Below are 18,910 nucleotides of genomic sequence, written 5' to 3' on the forward strand. Positions count from 1 at the left end.
TAGAGTCCCAAGGGATTTTGCAGTTTCCTTTGTATCTTGCAGCGCATCATCAATGTGCATCCCAAAGAGCGCCTCACCGTCAAAGGGAAGGTCCAGGATCTTGTTTTGGACTTCCGGCCTGAACCAAGTGGCACAAAGCCAGCCTTGGAGTCAAAGGATTGCTGCCCCTACTAGGGAACAGAAGGCTGTAGTGGCAATATGCATTGCGCAGTCAATTATTTCCAAATATGTTTTCTCTCCCACCTGGAGGATCTTCTTGGCTTCCACTTTAGCTTAATCCGGCAGCTGATCTAGATAAGGAGACAGATCACACCACATCTGGCGATCATACCTTCCGAGAATCGCCAAGGCGTTGGCTGTCTTAACCAGGAGGCTCGACATGGAAGAGAATCTCTTCCCAGCATTATCCAGCCGTCTGCCCTCTTTATCCGATGGTGTGGTGAGAGAGGCTGCCGGATTTTTAGACTTTCTCTGGGCCGCTTGAGAAATTACCGAATCCGGTTTTGCTGGCTGACAAGACAAGACAAGTTGTCTATCTTCAGGGGTCTTGTACTTATTTCCCAGACGAGGAAGCACAGGTATGACTGTGGCAGGCAACTTCATAACCTTTATCCCCTCATCCCAGACGTGACCCACGATAGGGATAGAGCATACTGACTTCCTGTATGGTTCTTTAAAGTCGTATAAGAAGCAGTCCAACTGCACTGATGGAATGGGCAGGTTGAAACGCTTAGATGCTCTCTCCATCAGATTATGAAAGCCTCCAATATCTGCAGGAGGGGAATCTGCCGGTTCTGGAACAGGAGAGGCGGGATCCGGAATCATGTAATAATCCCATTCCATGTCAGGATTCGGGATCGTTGCTGTCCCCTGGTCATCATCGGATGTATCATCCTGGACAGTAACCACTGTTTGCTGCGGTACAGGTAACTCCGGCAATGAAGTTTGAGGAGGAAGCTGTGGTGAAACCGAAAGAGCCAGTGGAGTTGGATGCACTTGCACTGTTTCCTGGACAGGAGACTGCGTTGGAAATCTCCTCCTGTAATCAGATAGCATGAACTGCAAGTCCGTAATGAGGGAAGATGGCATACAGACCACCTCCTGTTGATATTGCTCCTGAGACCTGAATTGTGGCTCATATTGTTGCTGCTCCATGTAGTACTCATCAGAGTCAGTCTTGATATTGAACATGTAGCTGAGATGGGCTAACGGCAGCACCATAAGGACAGTCATCGTCCTCAGAAAACTCCTCTTCTAAAAGGAGAGCTGGAGGCAGGGGTGTCAGTTTCCGGGGAGAAGTCATTTCTGGTGTTATGTGACGTCTCCCTATAGAAATTGCCACATTTTGTATCGCTGACGAGGTCATTGACGGAGTCGTCGACGAAGATGTTCGATGAGGAAAGGGCCACCGTCGTCGACGTGGTTGCCGTCGACACAATCACTGTCGTCATCCCTGTCGACGTGGACGTCGTCAGACTAGACGTCGACGACAGGGTGAATTACACATACGCGCGTGGCGTCGTTGTCGAAGTTGGTAGAGACGAGGAAACTCTCGTCGACTAGCCCGTCGACTGAAACAATGTACACGTCGGTACAGATTTTGAAGCGGTCGTCGACGGTATCGATGTCGTCGTCAACAAGGAAACTTTTCTCTCAGCTTTTTCATCAGGTGGAACAGAAGCTGTTTTTTTTTTTTAAAGTATAGCCTTCTCAGAAGGAGGAGGAGAAGCTTCTGGAGCAAGTCCTTCCCTCTCCTTTATACCTCGGTGAGGAGATTTGATGGGACTACGCCTGTCAGACCTATTAGAGGTCTTTTGTAAGGCTTTTGAAGTGGGATCTGAAGAAGTAGAAGGTGAAGATCTACCCCGTTTTTGTGATCTCCTCGATGAAGTAGCTGATGAAGCGTTGTCACTGTCACTGGAGACAGGATCTTTCTGTGACTTTAGTTTTTGAAGCCAAGTGAGTAGATGTCCCTTACATCTTGGTGGAGAAGGTCTGACAGATCTTAGCTTTGTGGTCAGGGTACAAACAATAAATATAGTATTTATGTTTGTCCTCCACATAAAGTCTCTTTTTGGAGCAGGTGGCACAAGCCTTGAAAAGAGCCTTCTTCTCCTTGTCTGACATGTTGAATTTGAAGTGAAGAGTTGAAGTGAAAAAAGTAGAAATAAGTTGAATGAAACTGAGCAGAGCTCAGGAGACTCCCTTGCACAACGTGCGGTAGAAAATCTGAGGCTCTCTCAGGAAGGTTCTGTGGGATGATGCTGCTCTGATTGGCTGTTCAATTTTATTTGGTCTCTTTTACAAAAAGAGGTGGATATGCTACAAAACAAGATGAGGCCTAGGCCTTATTCTTTTTTTGTACCTATTTCTATAGTATTTTTTATTTACCGGGGACTCACATCTCGACAACGGGGAATGATACAAGCAATGGGAATCTATGAAAGTTCCAATACTGGAGTAAGGGGTGTGGCACTTGTATCGTCCAGGACTTGAGGAGTCCTGTAAAGGGCAAGCAGTTTGTTTTACTTAGTGTGTTGTACATGTATAGACATTTTAGTTTGCCCTCCTGTTTCTAGTATAACTGTAAGATCAAATATGTCACTTTACAGTCGGAATTTCTTTGTATTGAGCCTTTCCTTCAGTAATTACGATAACACTGATAATGAGGTTCAGATCTGTGGGACAACCACAGTCAATTAGGGAGATGGGAATGAATCTTGGTGATGGAAAGTGTAGGGCGGACTGTGGTTGGCTCATTGAGTTCTTTACTCAAGTTCAGTGGCGGGCAGTGACCCTCAACAGTGGAAGGGTGTCAACTCTGTCGAGAGCGCAAGGACTATTATTAACAAACACCAGTAACAAGTACCTTAATAAATCACAATGCAAGTTTCTCACTGTGCCTGTCAGTGGGCAAAAAAGGAAACAACAGTAAAACAAATAAAAAATTTACTTACCCAAACTTCCCGTCCTCCGCTACGTGTTTTCTTCTAGAATGCAGTCAGCGCAAGCTCTCCTGGAGCCTCAGCCAACTCCCCTCTATAAATCCGGACCCCACTCTCATGCTGCTGATAATGTTAGTAGAATGAGAGAAGCACCAGGATTGGTTGGAGTGGGCTGCCTTGACATCCATCCGGCAGAGGGGTCCATGACCCTGTGCCAGTCTAAGACAGTCGAGTGGAGACGTTTAAAATGCATGTCAGGATGGAAATCGCAAGACAGCCGGCCAAGTGACATGCGCATTTTAAACTTGAGCAGCCAGCAAAACAGCTCCCAGCTGCCAATCAGCAGCTGTAGCCCGCCCAGTGCTGCCACTCGGCTCAGCTAAACGGAAAAATAAAATGGAAATAAAATCTCTTCAATACCTTGCAGCACTGTCAGCAGGGTGGGTGGGGTGGCAACGTTCCTCTGCCCTAAGGGAGGAACCGCTGCTGGTAGTGTGGTTAGGAGGCCAAAAGAGTAGAGTGACGTGAAGTCCCGGATTTGTCCGGACAGTCCAGGTTTTTAAATGACGGTCCCAGTGCCCAACACTTTTTGAAAAAACAAATACATGTCCTAGTTTTTAAGAGAGTTAAAAGAGTTTTGTACGCTCTCGTTTCAACTGGCCCTTTTATCACACTAGATACACAACTTAACTTTTACAGAGCCACATGCTGTGCTGTCTCACCTCATTCAAGCAGCACTGCATGATTTAATGAGCAGTAAATGAGGTCTGCAGGTCGTGGCCAGGGTCATCAGCAGCCTGCCTCAGGAGCTCCTCACAGCAAGGGGAGGGAATGTTTATCTTTCATTATATATATATATCTATGGGTGCTGAAGAAGGCACACTCGCCGAAATGCATACGCCTGGGATTGCTAAAAAATAAAGCGCTATTTCTGTTTCCCCCTTGGGTCACTGCTCTTTCATTTGGAGGAGGTTTTGGTTGACATTTTATGCGCATTGCCAGTAGCGCATTTTCAGTGAACCCACCGCAGCACAAGAGGTCTAGGCGTCTGGCATGCTCTGGAGAGCTCTGTTGTTTGTATTGCGGAAGCAATTTCGCCTAGTACCCACCTCAATGCCAGGCTGGCAACGCGGTTAAAGGAGATAGTTTTACCTCGATTGGGCGACATGGACTGCCGTGCTGGCCCCCGCTATTGATTCCTGGTGGCAGGTTGCTGTGGTTATGAGAGGGAGCAGAGGAGGCGCCAGACTGTTGAACTACCCCACCTCCCGCATTACTTCTGGTGCTGTGCCTGTCATCATTTCCTACTCCGACAGTGTTACCCCACCTAGCATCTCCGGTCCTGAAGTGCACAATACAGAGGCTTCATGGGACTTGCAGTCCATTCCCTTGGAACTGCACAGGAGGGCCTAATTAAAACCAGGGGCGGAGCAAGATGTTTTCATCATCAATGAGGCAGGATTGCCTACGCCACGGCAACAGAAGGACAGAGTGAGGGGCGCTGAAGAAGGCACACTCGCCGAAATGCATACGCCTGGGATTGCTCAAAAATAAAGCGCTTTTTCTGTTTCCCCCTCGGGTCACTGCTCTTTCATTTGGAGGAGGTTTTGGTTGATATATATATATATATTATATATATATATATATATATAATACAACAACAGGGCAACAAGAGTGCATTCAAAGTAAAATATTGTTATACCGAAAATGGTGTTCGATGCTATTAACTGTTTACTTGAAAAACTATTTAGGGAATTAGACCAACTTAGAATAAAGATGAATTCTAAGAAGGTGAAGACTAAATTCAATCTTACTAAAGAACAATGGTCAGTTATCATAGCTTTGAAGAATGATACTACACTGGTGATCAAACATTCGGATAAGGGCAGCAATTTGGTGTTATTTGACAAATCTACATACCATGAAGAGGCTCTACAACATTTGAGCGATGAAGAAAGTTATATGCCTATTACAAGGAGACAATATAATGCGAGTGTAGAAGCTTTTTACACAAGGATAATGAGTTGGAGGGACAAAGTGGTCCAGGGGGAAAGAGAATATAATTTCCTCAAAGTAAACCATCCAGTTTTGCCAACTTTTTTATCATATGCCAAAAATCCACAAAACAGGGAAAAACCTCCTGGACGCCCGATAGTGTCCTCAAAGCAAGTCTCCTAGAACGGATATCAATGTATGTGGACTCCTTTTTGTTCCCCCTTGTAAAAGATGTAAGTTCTTATATACAGGACACTACTGACTTTAAGAGAACCATACATGACATGCAATGGGAGGAAGACTTTATTTTGATCACAATGGACATCACTAGCCTACATATATGTATTGAAAATCAACATGGCTTGGTAGCAGTGGAATCTTTTTTTAAAAGGCAGATCTCTTAAATATCAAAAGCATAATGCCATGTTGCTACAGTTGGTTTCCTTTTGTCTGAACAATAATATTTTTCTGTTTGCAGGACAACTTTACCTTCAAATTTGGGGGACCCGATGGGCACGTGCTTCACCCCCAGTTATGCAAATCTTTTGTAGGCTGGTGGGAGAAGCATGTGGCCTGGGCGGAGAAGAATGAACAGTGGATTGATAAGGTAACCCCAAGGGCCAGATATGTTTTTTTTTGGTGTTTTTTTATGTTTTAAAGACCTTTATTGTTCAAAGCACTCTTTCACTCTGCACTTGGCCTACAACCCACAGGGGCCGGTAGCAGGTAAAATTGATCATAGGAAACATTAGCAAGTGAACACAGCCAATAAGCCGGCAACCCTGGGGTCCGGCGGCGTAGTATAGGAAAAGAATCATGTGGACATAGTTCAACACACAGCACAATAACAATCAGGTCTATGAATTTTGCCGTTTTGTTGTTAGTTGAGACACATCAATGCTTTGTCAGTGCTGGCATCGCTCGAGCTTCGATCCATCTCCACAGGGAGAGGGCTATCAATATAGATACTAAAGGCTATGTGTTCGCGATGCCATCCTGTTGCGGGTTGGTGTAAAATAGTATAGCTCACTAAGGCATGTGAATAAGTGTATGATGGCGACGGCGCCAGGTTGCGACCATTGCAACTGGGGCGCAGCCGCCCATAGGCCTAGCGGTTGGTAAACCCTGTAGTGACGCTAGCGCGTGCACAAGCGTCCAAGGTAGCTGTCGGTGCTTGGTGTCAGCCGTCTGGTGGTGGAAGACATTGTTTCAGGTCACGGCCCAGGTCTCTATTGTACAGTGGGGCGTGTCACGTCGTTGTAACAGGAGCATAGTGTGTCATCAGCTGCGTGCTGTTCCGTGACATAGCCATGGCGTGTAGAGTAGTAGTATCGGCAGGATCAATAAAGGGCCTGGTCGGGGAACATGACCAGCGTGGGAATTAGTTCTGGAACTTGTAAAACTATGGGGGTAAACAATATCATCCGTCAGCGCGCAAGGGGGGGGGGGATGGTTGCAGGTGCAGTGGTGAGTTAACAGTCCAGGGACCGGGTACGGCGGGGCAATCGCTGGGGCGCAGGGGGGCCCGGGTGGAGGCCCACGTGAGACCACTCCAGAACACAACTATGACAGGGGCCACCCTCCAAGGGACATGACCAGGATCCGCCGTGTAGGAGCTGTTGTCCAGTGTGGAGGAGCGGTCAGTGTGCCATCAGCGGCAGGTCGCAAATTGGGAGCCAGCCGAAGCAGGGGCAGTGATGTAGGTGTGGCGCAGTGCAGGCAGGTGAGGCGTGGCGAGCGGGTGGGAGCATTAGCGTCAGCCTGGGCCGCGACTATGCCCAAGGGCCAGATATGTTGATGATCTTTTTATTATCTGGTAATGCACTTTGGAGGAACCCGAAAGATATATTGCTATTCTAAACAACACTAAAAAATTCAACCTCAGATTTACAAGTCAATGAAGCAAAATAGAAATACCTTTCTTAGATTTGTCGATTTTTTTTTTACGGAGGGAAAACTGTGTACCCAACTTTATAGAAAACCTACAGCTGGTAAGGCAGTATTACATGCACAAAGCCAGCATCCACGGAGATTGATAAACAGTATCCCCTATGGAGAACTGTTACAATTAAAGAGTAACTGCTCTATGCCAGATGATGTCAAGGAAGCAGAAAGGGATGCATTAATCAGATTTAATGAAAGGGCCTATCCAAAGAGTGTCCTGACGGAAGCTATATGTAAAGCCCAACTGAAAAACAGACAAGAACTGCTAGACCCAAAAATTAAAGACAAGGAGGAGCAAACTGCGATAAGGATGATACTGAATTACACAGAAGACTACGGGCAAATTCGAGAGCTTATTCAGAAAAATGTAAGCATCTTACAGACAGATACCATCCTAGGAAATGAGTTACAAGGGAGACCTGACATTATATACAAGAGAAGTGTCTCATTAAAGGACCTACTAGTACACAGTCACTACAAAGAGAAGAACCCTATCAAATTGAACATAACAGTATTTTTTACTTGCACTAAATGTAAGGTATGTAGAAACAGCAGAAAAGTGAAAGATATTGAGATTCCAAGGAAAAAGGAAAAAAGAGAGATTAAGATATTACTGAACTGCAATTTGAATTTCGTTGTGTATTGCCTGGTGTGTCCTTGTGATAAGAAATATATTTGGAGGACCATTCCTCCAGCCAAAGAGTGGATATTAGAACACACCAGGGCAATAACAAGTAATGATCCCCCATACCCAGTATCCATTCACTTTGCAGAAATTCATCAAAGCAAAAGCAATTTGCTACGCTTTTTCTGCATTTATTAACTGCCACAGAAGAAAAGAGGCGGGGCCTGTGTTAGATCATTGAGACTGCTGGAATCATGCTATATAGTCGTATTGAGAACCCAAACTCCATGGGGCCTCAATAGCAAAGAGGAGCTATGGTCTCATATAGGCTGAAGGATAAATGGATAGGGGCTCTGGAAGTACATCAATGGAAGAAAGAATAATTGGTGGAATTGACAGTTGAGTGTAAGGTATAAAACATAAGGATGACAAATGTTATTTGCTCTAACATGTAGAACTCTTCCCATATTTGATTATTATATATTTTTTTCTGTTTTTTTTGTTTTTGTTTTCCTGAAATTGAATCCATGGGTGCATTAATCATGATGAACAATCAATGGCCTGCCCCTATATACTGTGAGGTCGATGACCCCAAGTTAATACTGCATTTATTCAGTCAAACAGAGGGTGCTCTTCAGCCTTCTATCTGTAGTGCTGATCACAGTCACTGCCTTCACTACTAAAAACTTAAAAACCGTATATGTGTATGCATGTAACCCCAGGCTGATCCTATCACCTCATTACACCTTTCTACTGTGAAAAAGGGGGAGGGAGGGTTGGCAGAGCCTCACGGGAGCAACACCCGGGGGAGGATATGCAGGCTGGTACTCGCCTGAATCCTCACTTCTCATCATCAGCTACTGCCAACCAGGAAAGAAAAGGGGATAAATGCTGTGCAAAGAAAACAAAAACCATTGTGTGTTCAACGTGTTTAGTGATATGAGTGGGGGGCGGCCTTGTTCCCTTGACCTTTCCCCCTTAGGCTCCCAATAGTATAGTGCATTAATCATGAGACATTTGTTCGTAGGCAATAGCAATATATTGGATTGATAATAAGGTACTTGACTGTATGAAAATATGTCCTACAAGAGAAAAATAAGAAAGCTGTCATACATGTATAGCTGTTTTGATATACTTATCCCATTCAGGGCAAGATGAATTTAATAAAGAGTGATTTGCAGGGTTTGGCAAATTAGATATTACAAAATTAAGGATAAGTGAACCATGTAATCCCATCCAGGGTAAAATTTAGATATTGGATAGTTTCAGGTTAACGCTAAATAAAGAGATTATTTATTATTTTAATTGCGAACACCAAATATTAGTTCTTACTCTATGTTGATGAATGTTCATTAGAGGCAGGATAAAATGGCTGCTACGCTTATCATGGTTTGAGATGTAGCTGGATGTATAGTCCATCATCAGTTTCTATGGCAAGACAGCTGCCCAATCAATTTTGTTTGTGTACATGTTAAATTGCAACTGACCAAATGGGTGAAACGACATTGAAAAAGGCCAGGAGGCTGAAACGCGTTTGTAGTTTATATTTACAAGTTAAAAATACAGCTTTCAAGTGCGCAACATTTTTTGTGGAATTGCGAGTATCTAACCAGACCCTCCGCGTCAAGTTGCGGCACCCACTGCGAGGAGAGGGGTGGCTCCAGGCCGAAAAGTTAAACAAATATAATTAAATATATATACATGAAGCTGAATGGTCTCTGTCAACATTTAGTTATATTTCTATGTCTGTACCGGTTTCTGGTTCTGAAAATCTAGTCACACTACAAAAGTGCAAGTTGTGATATAAATGCACCAAAATAGTATCCAGCTGAAATAGCAGCACCCAAACAGATGAAACAAGCAGATAGCCAGTCCTTAAGTCAAGTTTGTTTCACCATGGTTGTGAAGACAGTCAGAGGAATGATTCTAATTGATCAACCCTGATATTTTCCTTTTATACTCACCCGACGGGATTGCATTTAATGCTTCAAGTCGTTTACCCCAAAGCTTATTTGCTAAATCGAGGTAGAGGCACACTGAACGTGCTGTTCAATTTATTCAATGGGAGCTTGGTGGTGGTACTCAGAGCTCCCAGTGCCCCAAGCCTGTTCACATGGAACTAGAGATGGGCGAGCCAAGCCAAGCATCAGGCTTGGCTCTTATCTGGCTTGGCTCTTACAGCTAAGGTTGCCACCTTGCCGCTTTTCTACCGGCACCACTGTTATTTTAATGTCCAGGTTGGTACAAAAAAGTAAAATCACCTAAAGACGGTATTTTTCGCCCATATCTGTACATACTTCAAACAGTACATATAAATAGAAACCACTTTTAAATGTGTTCTAGAGCTGCATTAATGACCCAACTAGTAGTTAAAGTAAACAAAGGTTGAAAGAAATATTACAAATGAGTACACAGAATTTTGTTTATGGTGTTTTGCTCTTGGGAAGGTGGCAACCCTACGTAGAGCCCGAGCACGACCAGGAGCCAAGCGCTGAAAATGTTTGCCATGGAAATTATACAACAATCATCACATAAAATAAGTCAAATCACAATTTTAAAAAAAAGTGTATTTCTTTAACGTGTGGGAGCTTTGATATTAAGATGTCCATTATAGTACTGCTTTGAGAAGCACTTATATAGTTTTTAAACATGAGCTTAGAACCATCCAGCCTCCCGCTCCCACTCTGGTGACAGTGACATTAGTGAACTAAGAGGCAAGACAGTTGTCATGTGAACTCTGTGTGTGGCCCACATTCTTTTAGATAGAGCAACATTATAGTCTATTAAATCAAAGACAATATGCTTTTGTACTACTGGTATACGTAACACGAGTATTTGAAGGTGCTTTCATTTGTCATTGAGAAGAAAAAGGAGTATTGTTGAAATAAAATCTTTATCTAAGATCACACAATTTGGTTAGGCAGGGAAGCGGCGATTATTGCAGTTTTCCTTATTCACTTATACAGCCACTAAATGTGAACCTATTTGTTTCTCCTGTTTACCTGAAATGTTAATGCTTTGCTTTAGCCTTGTGTAAGAGGGTAGAGCAGTGAGGGTGGCAGCCGGAAGCCACATGAAAGCTTGACTCTTTATTGGCTTGAGGTTCCAACAGAACCTTAGTTGAGCAAGAGCCTGGCTCGAGCCTTCAGCAGCTCGCCCACCCTTATACCGAACCTCCTCCTCTTACTTATATTCCCGTAGGTTGGTATAATTTCCTTCCTTGCCAGCTGGGATTGATCAGATTTGCCATCCTCAGCCTCCAAACTGTTCTGTGCATGAACTGTGTGTCTTGGCAGTGGCCTAGTGAGCATGAGACCCACGTCAGGGCATACCCTTCCCACTGAGGGCGACTTATAGCAGCACAAAAAGTTGATGGATGGAATGCTGACCATTTTCAACCATTCACCCACAGGTCACAGAACTGGGTTAAATCCATCATTCTTTTGCTCTCCATGCCATCCCCATGGGAACAGTTTAGTGCGAACTGCCGGCCAGAACCGCACTGGACTGGAAAACAAGCATTCTGAAACTGGATTTGGAATATTACCCCTCATCAGCCAGACTAGCTTGAATCCAGTCCTGGATTTAGGCCCAGATCTGTAACTGGGGGTGAATGTTTGGCGATGTCCAGCACTCCATCCATCATCTTGCTGTGTTGCTATTTTCACCCTAAGTGAGATGGGTATGCCCACACATGGGTCCTATGCTTGCTACGCTACCGGATTCAAGCAAGCCTGGCTGATGAGGGGTGATACCCCAAAACTGGTCCCAGGATACTTGTTTTGTGGTCCAGGGAGGACCCGACCTGGCAGATCTGCTGGACTGTTCCCACGGGGGAGGGGTCAAGACTGATTTGCATATGACTGGGTCCAAACTGGAATGGAGTGGCGAGCAAAAAAACTATGGATTTAGGTTCAGATAGGTGACTGGGGTTGAATGTTGGACAATGTTCATCATTTCGTCCATCATCTTTTTGTGTTAACTCTAAGGAAAACAAGGGTAAAGCATTTTTCAGTATTGAAACAGTCAATAAGTAAGAAACACAACACAGTAAAAATTAAACTCTGACTTAGAAAAATAGAATATATTTTTATCTTTGATTAGACAAGAAAACAAGAAACAATTAGATAAAGGAAACCAAAGTTAGGATTTTAGCAAAGTTTCCATAAATCACTTCTTTTCACTCCAAATACTGTTAGCCGTAGTCTATGAGCCTTGAACTCGAGGGTCTGGGATAAAGTCAAAGTTTCAGGTCGACCACGATGGAAGTCAAGATCTGATGTGGGCACTGGGTTGGTCCTGGTTTGATTTTACATTTGCAGGTCGAAACATTTCTGGTTCTTTTTCTCATTGAAGGGGAGGTTGGTGGGGTCTTCCAAGTCTGGATTTGGGTTTCACGTCAAAAGATCGGCAACATCTAGAGGTCAGGTGAAAAACGCTGTTCTCAGTGGCGTTCAAGGCTACCTACAAATTGGCAATTATCAATAGTCTCTGAACCTTGGACTCTCGGCTCAGAAACCATTTTTTGTTGGCTCAGAAGTTGAAGTCCAGTGTCGAGAAAGTGCACACTCTTGCATTGCAGGACCTGAGATGGACCTCCTGGGGGTTGGAACTCGATCTCTCGGCTACACCTGTGAGATTTGTGGACTCACTAGCCAAAGGGGCTATAAGTCCCATGGGGCTATCTTACCCACTTTTACATCACTTCTTGAGGAGTTGGAAGTAAATAAACCCCACAGTGACCAAATCCAAGATGTCAAGACCCTTATTCCCTGGGACAGAGCCATGGGCACCCCTATGGGGTGTCCAGTAAAATGGCCTACCCCTCCTGGAAAACCGGTTATGCAACAGAGTTCTCCCCCCCAACTCCATCCCCCGGAGGAGATACCAGCCTATATGCCTACGCAAAGGTGTGGATAAGCTGAAGTGTGACTCACATTTGCCTCTCAAAGGAAGTTGCCCCCTTGGAGCTGGGCAACCTGTGACCACCACCAGTGGACCATCCTGGCAGGAGAAGGTCACACCTTCTCCCACCAGCAGGCCCGTTGTTTCACTTCCTGGGAGCATTTAACACCTCTCAACAAGTGGTCAGCAGGCTGACTGTGGTGACAACTGGTGACCTTAATTGGAAGGTCCTACTAGAAGATTGGGGCAAGACAGCGTTGATTCTCTAAAGTCAGCTTTGCTTTAAAAGTTACTCTAAATCCGACTTCTGCAATACGTTGGGTTTACTGTAACAATTAATTTGAGACCTTGAAATACCATATTCGTGAGTCCCAAATGGAAGTTAGCACTAAGCGCGTGGGCTAGTGAAACTCCATGTTGCCAATGGGGCTACTGGCCTTGCTACAGTAGAACCAACAATTTCACGTTTTCGCTGTTAGGACATGTATGGTTTGAATTTGACATGTCCATCTTTTTAATATCTGGCACCCTGCCTTATGGGCTATACGGCCTTCCATAGAGGTGACTTACTAATATAAAAAAGGAAGGTCTGGACATGACAAAGGAACGGTTTTGTCATGTTGGGTATGAAGTTTACAAGCTGCCCAACTAGGCTGCAATGGCAGACCTAGGGCCATGTTTTCACTTCGTCACAACATTGGTGGCACAATAAGTGATGCAGTCCACTAGTGACATTTAACATACTAGTCCTGGGTACATTTTGTACCCTACAACTGTCTGCACCATTTACAAGGGACTTATACATAAGTTAAATATGGCAATAAGGGATTAGCCAATTACACACACACTTTGGGGGGTTAAGAGCACATGCCCTGGGGCTGTTCAGCAGGGCCCAGTGCACTATAGAGGGCAAAAAACACCAGGAGCACCAGTCCAAAAAGTCTGTGTGTGGGTGGAGTCATCATGCAAAAATATCCCTTTCCTAACAACAGTCAATGAAAATTCCATGCTTAAGAGGCAAACCCTGACAAAAACAGCTGACATAACAGTCACAGTCTATGTAATTATTTCCATGACAAAAAGAGGAGGGGTCTGTAGCAAGATGCTGATGTACATACCTTTTTTTGCAGGCGGAATAAGCAGAGCATTGGTGAACCAAGTCACACCTAAGCTGCCTGTGCGATGATGGGCTATTGTACTAGGGATGACCAAATCAACGTGGAAGCGAGTCAAAAACAGGCAAAGTCAAAACCAAAAAAACAGCAAGATCTAAATCAGCAAGCAGAGTCAGGTCAGGTCAGGTCAAGACCGCATAAACTAGATAGTCCAGGAATGCATGCAAGCAAATTGAGGGACTGGGTAGGCCAACGGAAAAAAAGATCAAATAAAAATCAGAGTTTAGAAAGCAGAAAAGGCATTACAAAAAATGTGTTCAACATTTTTCATGAACTTAGAAAGCCAGAAGATTTAAAGGCAATGCTACATGTTTCTCAACGTCATTGTAAGAATCTTTTAAGGATATTCGATGCTAAAATTATGAACATCAGAACCTCAATTTTAGGCAACCACGAACCATCACAATATCCTCCAGTCAACCTACCACCACTTCATACTTCCCCATCCTTCTAAAATAGAGAGGAATGGGGCACACTAAAGGCAATTCCCTACCCTTATGACACGCATGATTAACACCTCTCGTGCCTGGTGGTCTGTTACAGATCAACCTAAACACACAATCACTACCCACTTACAAGTGTGCATTCACTTTTGGGTACTGAAAGAAAGCAATTTCACGAGCACCTAGTTTAGTTGAGTAAACACTATCACTAGAACGATTTGCTTTTTTTAAAACCAGTTCTTTGCACTTGGAGTAGTTAATATTCTTGTTGAAAGGTGCACTGATGCTGGGAGTCATGGAGGGCTTAGATGGTTCTCGAGCAGACAAACTCTTCCTGGGGACGGATACAATGGTGGTTAAACGAGACATTGCCGCAGCATGGACACAATCTGCCCCCTCAGGTTTAGCTAAATGGCATAGGGTAGTGGACTGGTGTGCCGCCCAAGAGAAACCCTTATTTGAGGCAAGGATCTGGGGCAAATGGTTAGGAGACTGGGTCTTGTGTCTTTTAAAACATATTGATTGTATTGTCCATGTACTGTGGAAAAGGACAGATATGCATGCTTGCACATAACCAATGCAGGTATTTACTAAAATGCCAATTACCAATGAATTATTGTGCTGTAATGTTTTTGTTCACTCAAAAAAAGTAGATTATCAAAAAAGAAACGTGCACTGATTGAAAAATATTGCTTTCTCAGACAACAGTCTGTGATTCCCAGCTGTAGGAAGGTCGCCGCAGCTCCAGTTCAAGTCCATACAAAAATGTTTAGTTCTAACTAGTTTTCTGAATTTCTTCGAGTCAACCATGCTGCCATCCGCAGTTCAGGTTTATTTACACTACCATTCTCAGGGTCATCGTGCAGAAGGTAAAAACCTCAGCATATCCCATTCAGTCATGAGCGAGCTTGCTGAACTTTATCCAGCCCTTCGGACAGTTATCTATGAAAGCAAGCACTCTGGTTCTGCAACATGCGAACTGCTGCTGAGAGCAGCCTCCAGGTCCTCACAGGGTGGGGGAACTTCCCCCTCCTGGTGTTCCCACACAGCCACAGCCAGAAGGTAGCCGTAAAGGTCAATGTTCTCTTGCTAAACACTGTAGTGGGCTGTACACTAAACCATTTAACATGTGGGTAAGCAAAACAGATAATAAAAATCTAATAATTTCCTTGCATTCCTACATTACCTATACACTGTGGCTTTGGCTTGTTTTTCCAAAATTATTTACTGAAATAGTATTGTTAGATCTGGATTGGAACAATATAATTGTCAAACAGACCTACTGCTTAAAGTATACATATGAGTAGCCTGTTTCAACTATTGGCTTTCATGGATCAGTTTCTTTCAGTCACTGGCTTGAGGCTTAGTGAATCCTATCTTGACTCAGTCCAGTGGAGTGTTCATCTCTCAATTAATGCTACTGGCTGTTTGGTGTATCCCTCTTCCTTTTCTCTAGAACTTGCACTGAACTAAATGCTGGACTACTTTACAACTGTAGCCCTCTTTGTCGGTTGTATGTTGGAACAACAATTTCCTCAACCCTGCATACCTAAACGATGCGGTCTGTATAATGACCACGTCTTCACCAAGTCATGCCTTTACCACGAATTTTCGAGGTGAAGGTATGCATATTAAAGGGGTATGCGTGGCTTAAGTTACCCCCGTGAAGTGCAAATACCCATATCCCCTCATAGCCCCCACGCTGTGTCCTCCCCCTGCCCTAATGCCTAAATCCCTGTCCTAAATACTACCATGACCTCCCATAATCCCTAAACATTTACCCTGAGCCCTAAAAATGAACCCCACCCTCCCCAATCCCTAAAAACTACCGCCTACCCCCTTCCCTATCCCTAAGCCCTAAACCCCCCAAAATATCATGAACCCCCCTGAAATCTGCCACGAACCCTCTCCACCCCTGAAAACTACCCCAAACACCCTCCACCCCTGAAAACTACCCCATCCCCCTCTGCACCCCTGAAAACTGCCCGAACCTCCCGCCACCCCTAAAAACTACCCTGAACCCCAAAACCACTGAAAACGTCCCTGAACTCACCCCACCCCTGAAAACTACCCCGAACACCCACCCTGAAAAATACCCCAAACCCTCTCACCCCTGAACACTACCCCAAACCCCACCACCCCTGAACACTACTCCAAACCCCACCATCCCTTAAAACTACCCCGAACCCACACCACCCCTTAATACTACCCCTAGCCCCCACCAACCCATAAAGCTATCCCGAACCCCCACCACCCCTAAAAACTACCACAAACCACCCCCAGACCGGCCCCAGCCCCACTTACCTCTCCGTGTCCGCTTCCCGATGCTCCTCTTTCCCCGCCCATTACGAACACAAGAGCACGTTTGCCTTAACCACGTATGTGCGTGATTAAGGCAAAGCCGGTGTTCAGGCAAGCATGGTTACGCATGCGGGCTACCAGAACACGTGGCTCTGGCCTCTTAGTTCCGGATGTTTCCCCTCTCTGTCTGCTCTTCCTCACTCCTTCCTGCAAGTTGTGCACTAATTTGCTAGTGCTGATTGCATAAGCCCATTAAACCTTGCCTAATGGCTTTGCCAATTCTTTTGTTTAAATCCAGGTTGTTGGTTTTAAAAGCAGCTCTTGCAACCTCTTATATAAAACATAGCCTGTTTAAATCACGTTATCACTTCAGATGCAAATAGTGAAAGAATGTCCTTTATTCCAGCACCTCTTATTACATTTGATGCAACTGCACACACTTTTGCACACAAATATAGTTGACTTACCAAAGGGTCAACTGTGACAACATTTTCCTTCACTAAGCGAAGCCCATATACCTGGCCAGCAGGATTATTGTCAGAGGGGGCAAAGGTCTGACTCCATCCAAAGTGTAGACGTTAAGCTATCACGACCGGAGGAATCAGTCATGTATGTGGTGATAGGAAAAAAACTGGCACCACACATTAGGACGTGGCTTGTTGATCCACCAAATAGTAAACCCCAATCAAATAATTAATGTGCGTAACAGACACTTACAATGAATGGATTTCAGTGAAGATCATATATTTATTCTGTGGTTCTTCTGAGAACCTGACTGAATTTTACTATTCAGAGCATCAACAGCTCAGCCATAACCAGGACTAGCAGTAGTGATGCAGCTGTCACTAGAGAGCAATAGGTCAACCTAGAAGTTCCGGTATAGGCAATGGTCTGTGCACAGAGGGGTAGTGATCAGTCCATAAGAGATGGTAGGAAAACCATATATAAGTAGAGCGTCCCCCCCCATCAACGGACACGCATCTATCCCCTGTTGAAATGTGGATACCAGATGTAATACACTGAAAAATATACCTGATTGTTGTATAACATGTATGATAACTAAAAAATCTAATGAAAAGGTTTTCCCAAAAGAGATGGTAGGAAAAAAGCTGTCAGCCAAGTGTTGGGAGTGAGATTGCCGGGTATATGGTACAAAAAGCACTGTCAGTGGCATAAGGACAGGGAGGTTTGTAATATGTTAGGAACCGAGCCCCCAATATTCATAAAAAAGCACATCAGCCAAAAGGAGACCAACTTAAATGAATTATTCAAGACAGGCGGATCTCTCCCGGAGCCACAATGCTGTGCTTTTCCCATAGTGCCAGAATCCTCTTTGTTTACCTAGTCTTCCTGTGACTTTCTTCTCTCTTCTCCATTTTTCTAGAGAACGTTCACTTTATCTTCACACTTCCCTCTTCCTGGACCTTGTTGTTAAGGAGCACGGTCCTGTGACCAGGAAAGAGTTGACAAATTTGTAATTTATTGAAGGGGATCCTGTAGGGAGACATAAACCAGGGGATAAAACATGAAACAGCAAGCAAGGTATTTCAAAGGCAATTCTGAAAATGTTTGGGCAGCACATTACATGCATCAATTAAATGATCAGATACACCGCTGCTGCAGGAGGTTCCTTTAATGGAGGAATTCATTATAAACATAATGGGTCACATTTTCAAATATTTTACACATGTTCATCTTCATGCTAGACTCTGTTCGATGCCTCCTCCAACCTAAGAGTCATACATGTCTTATGACATATACTTTGACTAGGGGGTGGGATCCACTTCCTGGCCCAGGGCATGGCTGAATATAAAGAAAGGTCCACCACCAGCCACCGCATCCAAAGGCCCCTGGGCATCATCTGCACACTCCAGAGGGGAGAGTGTTAACACTGATGTGGTCTCGAGAGGGCGTCTGTGCAGCACAATCCAGAGGGGAGAGTGTTAACACTGATGTGGTCTCGAGAGGGCCTCTGTGCAGCACACTCCAGAGGGGAGAGTGTTAACACTGATATGGTCTCGTGAAGACATCTAAGACAGAAACCAGAGTTCTGTTCACCAGCTCCTAAAGGCCCCTGGTCCAGGTGAACTCTCCCTTCAAACCCTGCAGTGTTCACACTTGTGGGAACATGTTTAGGAGCTCCAGGGAATTCAGAGGTTCCTGGTCTCAAACTGTAACAAAAACAAAAGAGTGTTTGTCATGGATGCCCTTAGGCTTACCCTACTGTTGGACCCAAACAGTGAGGTCGCGAGGTCCAAGCGTTACTTCAAAGTGACGGTGTGTGATCGACACTCCGAACATATAATACAACTTAATAAAATCACTGTCCAGTCAGTGCTACTATTACTTAACAAGAAAAAGAGCTTCAATCAACTTTAAAAAAGTATCTAGATCAAGACTTAATAAATACTACACATGGAAACGAAGAGAACAATAGGCACATGATTATTTCTGAGGAATAATCCGGCACGCTCTGAATTTAGGCTGCTCCCAACCGCTGACAGATTGTGGTGCAAGACCAATGTGAAATTGCATTAAACTGTTGCAAGGCTGACAAGGCACAGCCTCAGTCGCTCT

The 18,910-nt window shown here is 44.4% G+C and overlaps 1 protein-coding gene across 2 annotated transcripts in view; it reads right to left on the minus strand.

The window, feature by feature from the left end:
* The window catches only part of LOC144761320 (protein FAM228B-like), a 223,841-nt gene that overhangs the window by 174,605 nt on the left and 30,326 nt on the right, over window positions 1-18,910 (minus strand). For both annotated transcript variants that reach the window (XM_078646761.1, XM_078646760.1), the window contains exon 2: window positions 17,675-17,827. In XM_078646761.1, the coding sequence (XP_078502887.1) occupies window positions 17,675-17,709 (35 nt within the window). In that variant the 5' untranslated portion in view covers window positions 17,710-17,827. The remainder of the gene's footprint in view (window positions 1-17,674; window positions 17,828-18,910) is intronic.

This window comes from Lissotriton helveticus, chromosome 6, assembly GCF_964261635.1.
Source record: "Lissotriton helveticus chromosome 6, aLisHel1.1, whole genome shotgun sequence".
In the NCBI taxonomy this organism is placed as follows: domain Eukaryota; kingdom Metazoa; phylum Chordata; class Amphibia; order Caudata; family Salamandridae; genus Lissotriton; species Lissotriton helveticus.